This window comes from Scylla paramamosain, chromosome 2 (assembly GCF_035594125.1).
Source record: "Scylla paramamosain isolate STU-SP2022 chromosome 2, ASM3559412v1, whole genome shotgun sequence".
Taxonomy (NCBI): domain Eukaryota; kingdom Metazoa; phylum Arthropoda; class Malacostraca; order Decapoda; family Portunidae; genus Scylla; species Scylla paramamosain.
The window spans coordinates 7,495,934-7,502,500 of NC_087152.1; the positions used below are offsets into that span (position 1 = coordinate 7,495,934).

The window sequence follows — 6,567 nt, forward strand, 5'->3', positions numbered from 1 at the left end:
TCCCTCATATTACTCCGTCAGGCGAGTGTCCCCTACAGAGAGAGAGAGAGAGAGAGAGAGAGAGAGAGAGAGAGAGAGAGAGAGAGAGAGAGAGAGAGAGAGAGAGTAATGGCAGTCTCTATTTTGATACAGGACTGCAATGATTAATTTGTTTGTTTACTGAACCGGATGTTGGACATAATGGAATGCCTTTTCTTATTGTGAGTGCAATACATGTAGTAGTGGTGGTGGGTGTTGCTGGTGGGTGGTGGTGGTGATGGTGGTGTTATTGTTATTATTGTAATGTAAATTGTTGTTATTATTATTATTATTATTATTATTATTATTATTATTAGTAGTAGTAGTAGTAGTAGTAGTAGTAGTAGTAGTAGTAGTAGTAGTAGTAGTAGTAGTAGCAATACCAATATTCGTAGCAGTAGCAGCAGTAGTAGCAACAGTAGCACTCGTATGGGTTGGACAAACACTAACATCATTATCACATCAATGCATTTACTTCCATACAAAAGTAAAACAACATTATCACACAACACACAACACACAACATGTACCGGCGTAAACAAACACTTCCTTCTCCAAGACGGGGACTTGGGTACTAGGTGCAGTGCTTAAGAGACGGCCCAGTGGAGTTCCCGGTGCACTGATACGTCTTGGGTGTATTGCAGGGAGGGGAGGGGGAGTAGGGAGAGGGGAGCAAAATACAAAAACTTTGCACCAATACACCTTTAGATCTCTTCTGCCATCAGATCTTTTGTGCGCTGAGGAGTGTCTGTCTCGTATTCAGAGATGCTTAGCTCTCTCACCACGACTGTTTTCAAAGACAACAAAGATGACCAGCCGGATTACCAAGAGCGTTTATCCTGTTAATACTATAGAAATCTTGTTAATCTTTCGCTAGAGCCGTAAAAATGCCCCCTGAAAACCCATGGAAATTCAACTACAGCTTTTTGAACGTAGTCGGGACGCAAAAGGTTTTCAGAAATAATGTGTCTCGTGGTCTCGTCGTGTCTGGGATTGATGGACAGATGTTGCCCTCTGATTGGTCCTCGAATTTCCCCGCCTTATTTATGAAACTAAATGGAATTTGGCCAGAAATAATTAGCTTCTGAATTACGCACTGTCCCTTGGAATTTGGTTCTCCATAATTGTACGTTTGCCTTAAATTTATGTGGGTCCGCCACGTATACGGTGTCTGCAAGGCTTGATTATTAACTGTCCGTGTTATTACAAGAAGCGGGTCTGTAATTATCCGATCACTTTTAGCTTGCCCTTGAACAGTTCCACCCGGCAACATGCAGCTGCCGATGCCCTGCTGCACTCCGGCCAATATTGAAGTGGTGATTTGATTTGCAACGGTCACAAGACACCTTGCAGATTTCTGACCGCCGACCATCTGCCTTCCCCTGGTCTGCATAATCCAGTGAGCGGTCCTTCCCTGGTGACCTTTCCTGCTCCGAGGCTTCGCTCCGGGAATGTGTACAAAGGTGCATCTGACTCGCCGACACTTGGCTAATTGGTGTTGTCTTAACATTCTCTGGTTTAATCTTGGCTATGGAACAACGGTGCAGTCATACGCGTACTGCAATAATCTCAATAAACCCCTTCATCCAGCCAAAGTGACTCACAAAAGCAAATTCCTACACTATCTCAACGCCCTGCTGATAAGGGCAGCTCCAGAAACACGCCAGTACAGTGCCAGAATAACACAATCATATAGAAAAGTACGTAGCACCATGACACGAAATGATTATGACGAGAATAATAATCAACGTCACCGCTGGTCGTCGTTTTCAGCAGCACCAGATCACATTATGTCAGATCATCACTGGCAGGTCACATAGCGTCCCCAGCGTGGGCGGCAGTGGTGGGGCAGAAGACTTGGGCGGCGCGGGCATAGGGCTGCTGAGAGGTGAGGCGCACAAGGGCGTGACTCGTGTGCAGATTCCACACGTGAAGCACCAGCACCTGGGGGTCATTCAGCAGGTCGCGGCTCAGCTCCGGGTCATCAGTAACGTAACGCCTCCATTCCCACCTGGAAAGTCAAGCAACACGAGTGTGATGTGCTACTGTGGAGCAAACTCACTCTACACATGTTACAGGAATGAATGTGTTGCTAACTCACTATTATCCCTCTGACTGTTATGAACAGATGAAAATGTTGTGTTGCGAGATTACAGTGCAGTTTCCAGACATGATTTGCAACAAACTGAGTGAATCATGGAGTTGTTTTAACCTCACGGTGTCTACTGTTTTATTTTGGCTCTGTAAACTGTCTACGATTACTCAAGTGAATGCAATGTGTCATTAACAGTCGAGCTAAACTAATGGTATATTCTACAAGTACGTAATTTGACGATTGAAACCTAATCTTTGAGGAAAAAGCAATTAATTATTTTTTTTTTTTCCAAATTTGATATTTTAAGCCCCTTTCTTTTTCACATAAGTAATCGATCATCTCTTATATACTTTGCCAATAGGGTCACACACACACACACACACACACACACACACACACACACACACACACACACACACACACACACAAGGGACGGGATAGAAGGCTCTCGGGGGCATCACGGCCACGTCAGGACAGTGCGGGGTGCGTCCAGAAGGCAGCTCCAGGCCACATCTGGAAGGTGGAGCATGGAGCGTGATGTAGGGAACAGTGAGCAGCTTTCCTTTTGATCCTTGAGATATTAATTCCCTTAGTCCTTAACATAATGTATCTTTCATCACATGTTGTACAAAGGCGTATGTGTGTGTAAGAAGAAATACATTGAGAAGGCACACACACACACACACACACACACACACACACACACACACACACACACACACACACAATCTCTCTCTCTCTCGAACCGAACAATAGCAGCAATTCAACAGGAAAGGGTCGCAAGAAAATTAAGAAAAAGGTTCATGAAAGAGTCAGAAGCACGCTTTACTGTTCTACCTGAGAGAGAGAGAGAGAGAGAGAGAGAGAGAGAGAGAGAGAGAGAGAGAGAGAGAGAGAGAGAGAGAGAGAGACGGGAGAAGGGGGGAACACTGCCACCCTCTCATATGTATGGTAATGCAGAGGGCAAAACAGAGACGGAAAAGGACCCTGGAGGTAAAAGAATATAAAAATGTGTGCTATAAATTTATTCTATGGTCTTTTTTGCTCTTACTTTTCCTCCTTAACGTATTTCATCGGTCTGTTTTATTCCTCTCTGTTCCTCTATCTATTGTATCTCTCTCTCTCTCTCTCTCTCTCTCTCTCTCTCTCTCTCTCTCTCTCTCTCTCTCTCTCTCTCTCTCTCTCTCTCTCTCATAGGATAACCTAGAGAAAAATGGAAATATAGCTGACACCACAGTAGTATAAATTTATGAAAATGTAACCAAGTACACTCTAGAAGGTGCTCGGAATACTCAATTCATACACACACACACACACACACACACACACACACACACACACACACACACACACACACACACACACACACACACACACACACACACACACACACTCTCTCTCTCTCTCTCTCTCTAGAGCTCGTTGACCTACTGTGAGAATTGGTGGGGGTCAGTGACTAAATAAGCTGCACAGGGGGTTTTATTTTAGTATTGTGTTATTGTATTTGCCGACTGCATGTGTGTAGTGACTCAGTAGGATTGTATGCTTTGGTAGCGCTTTTTTTTTCTTTTTGTTTGTTTTCGTTCGTTGATTGATTGATTGATTCATTCATTCATTCTGTCTATTCTGTTCTTTCTTGTCTTTCTTTTTTTTTATTTATGCATTTATTTATTGATCATTTCGTTCTTTTTTCTTTTTCTTTTTTTCTTTTTTCTTCTTTTCCTTTTTTTCTTTATTTATCTTCTCTGCATTTCTTTCTTATTTTCATACTTTTTCCTTCCTTTCTTTCTTTTTTTCTGTCTCTCTTTTTCTTTCAATCTTTTTGCAGCAATTAATTATAAAGAGTACTAGACTTTTGTGTATTCAGAAATGTACACACACTCTCTCTCTCTCTCTCTCTCTCTCTCTCTCTCTCTCTCTCTCTCTCTCTCTCTCTCTCTCTCTCTCTCTCTCTCTCTCTCTCTCTCTCAACAACTATGCAATCCGGAATGGAGTCGAGGTGTGACGGCCATGGCAACAGTGCTTCATATGACAAATTGTTCTCATCTGTGCATATGAGTTAAATGCGAAAGTGAAGCTGAAAAGGTCGCCCAGTCTCTCCTTTGTCCACGTTAATGTTTATGTCCTTAGTCTCTCTCCGTCGTTTTCTCTGCCTTTTCTGCTGTACTTTTTTTTTTCTCTCTTCCTGGTGGTTGCTAATAATGTTGGGACAAAAAATACGGTGGTTTGTTTTATTCCAGGAACTGTGTACGGTGTTTTTCCGTCGTTCCGTGTTTTTTCTCTACTTTTTCTGGTATGCTTATTTTTTTTTCTTTTCTTTCAGGTGCTCGGTAGTGGTGATACAAAATAAAAGAAGTTGATTTTATTTTATTCTCGAGATTATGTACTGTAGGTTTTTCTGTCAGTGTTTTGTTTTAATTGTTTTTCTGTTTTTTTTTTAAGTGCATTCTAGCGGTGATGATTTATTTATTTATTTTTTTTTCCTTTTTCTTTATACGTGGAATCGTAAAATTTCTGTTGTATTCTTTCAGTGTCACAAGCTCATTAATTTAGATGTCCTTTGACTTTTAATATAAGAATGATTTTTTTTTCGTTTTCTGTCAAATCTATTTTAGTTGCACGAGCACTTATATTTTCAAGTGCTTGCTAGTGGTGTTTCATTATTTATTTTTTTTTCCTACCTTCAGTCATAATTAAAATTTCTTCTATACTCTTTCATTGTCACCAGTTCTTTGATTTAAAAGCTCTTCGATACTTTGCGTTTATATATTCGCAATGTAATAGAATGTCAGATCTAACTTTTAAGCCTCATGGCAATTATGTATGTTACTGTTTTGGCTGATTTTATTTATTTACTTATTTTTTTTTTATGCTGTGTCTTTATACCCGCAGTTTAGTTGATCCAAATTTCTAAACCGCAAGGCAATTACATATTAGTATTTTAACTGAAGTGGCTGGTTTTAAGTCTGAAATTACATACCTAGGTCTCTTGTTTTGAAAAGTTTGGACATGCGGCAGTCGGGAACGATATTATTTTCGCAACGCTTGTCCTCCAAAACTTGTAAAACTGCACCGCCGGAAAATTTGGCTCCATGTTGTCACTCTCTTCTTCATTACTCATAATTACACTGTAGACTTTTTTTTTAATATTTTCTCTGCTGCATTGGTCCTTCATCTTGTACGCTTTATTATTAATTTTTTTTTCGTTATTTTACTCTATTCTTCGTATTTTTTGTCTTTCTCTTCGTTCTTGTCCTTGTCCTCCTCGTTCTTTTCTGTTTTGTCCTCCTCCTCCTCCTCCTCCTCCTCCTCCTCCTCCTCCGTTCTTCCTCCTCGTCTTTATAATATCGTTGTTGTCGTCTTCGTGTTTGTTGTTTTCATTTTCCTCCTCCTCCTCCTTCTCCTTCTCCTCCTTCTCCTTTATCCATCTTTTCCTCCTCCTCCTCCTCCTTCTCCGTTCTTTCTCCTCGTCTTTATAATATCGTTGTTGTCGTCTTCGTGTTTGTTGTTATCATTTTCCTCCTCCTCCTCCTTCTTCTTTATTCTCCTTCTTCTCCTACTCCTCTTCCTCCTCCTCCTCCTCCATACTGTTTCTCTGAGGGTATATCCGTACACAACAGGATTAAGATTCAGTAATTCTCAGCTTTAATGACACATAATAAGGTACGTTCGCCGCGATATCTTCCGGTTGCATACGAGATCATACTAGCTAACTGTGTACAGGATCGTATCAGTGCACAAAAGAGAGAGTTCTAAGGCCTTGCTGTTCTGCGCGAGTTCAAACATTCGTAAAGGAGGTTTGCTTTCTATTATGCATACTTTGATGGTGAAAATAGAGGGAACAGAGAGAGAGAGAGAGAGAGAGAGAGAGAGAGAGAGAGAGAGAGAGAGAGAGAGAGAGTAAAAGGGGGTAGAAGTGTAGTGTGAGAAACGAGAAGGATCAGTTGTGTTGTTTCTTCGGATACCACTACTACTACTACTACTACTACTACTACTACTACTACTACTACACCTACCCATTCACCCACCCACTCACCCACACTCATATATACAAACACAAGAAGAGACAGATACACGTAGTACAGACAGTGGGATGTGTTCATGGACTGATGGATTAATAGTTAGTTGGTGCCTAGGGGTGTACACAGGCAAGCCAGTGTGGGGGACTAATGTAATCATAGTAAGGCTCTCTGGTGAAGTCTATTAAGGGTGATTAGGTTCTGCGAAGTAATCTATGTGATACCGAGACAAAGCTATTAAGAGTAGCAGCGTATGATTGGCAGGTAAGGGGAAGGTGAGGGTGTGGCTGGCTGACTGACTGGCTGGCTGATGGGTTGGCTAGGGGAGACTTAAATGCTATGTTGTGGTTGTGGGGGTGGTGGTGATGGTGGTGGTGGTGGTGGTGGTCGTGGTGGTGTGTGTGTGTGTGTGTGTGTGTGTGTGTGTGTGTATGT

General features: G+C 41.6%; 1 protein-coding gene across 1 annotated transcript in view; it reads right to left on the bottom strand.

Moving 5' to 3' along the window:
• Positions 1 to 469: 469 nt before the first annotated feature.
• Positions 470 to 6,567, bottom strand: part of LOC135109468 (lactosylceramide 4-alpha-galactosyltransferase-like) — a 21,732-nt gene continuing 15,634 nt past the window's right edge. Inside the window, exons 5-6 of the mRNA XM_064020850.1 lie at positions 2,540 to 2,626; positions 470 to 2,029 (exon numbers count right to left, since the gene is read on the bottom strand). Coding sequence (XP_063876920.1) covers positions 1,831 to 2,029; positions 2,540 to 2,626 — 286 coding nt within the window. The 3' untranslated portion in view covers positions 470 to 1,830. The remainder of the gene's footprint in view (positions 2,030 to 2,539; positions 2,627 to 6,567) is intronic.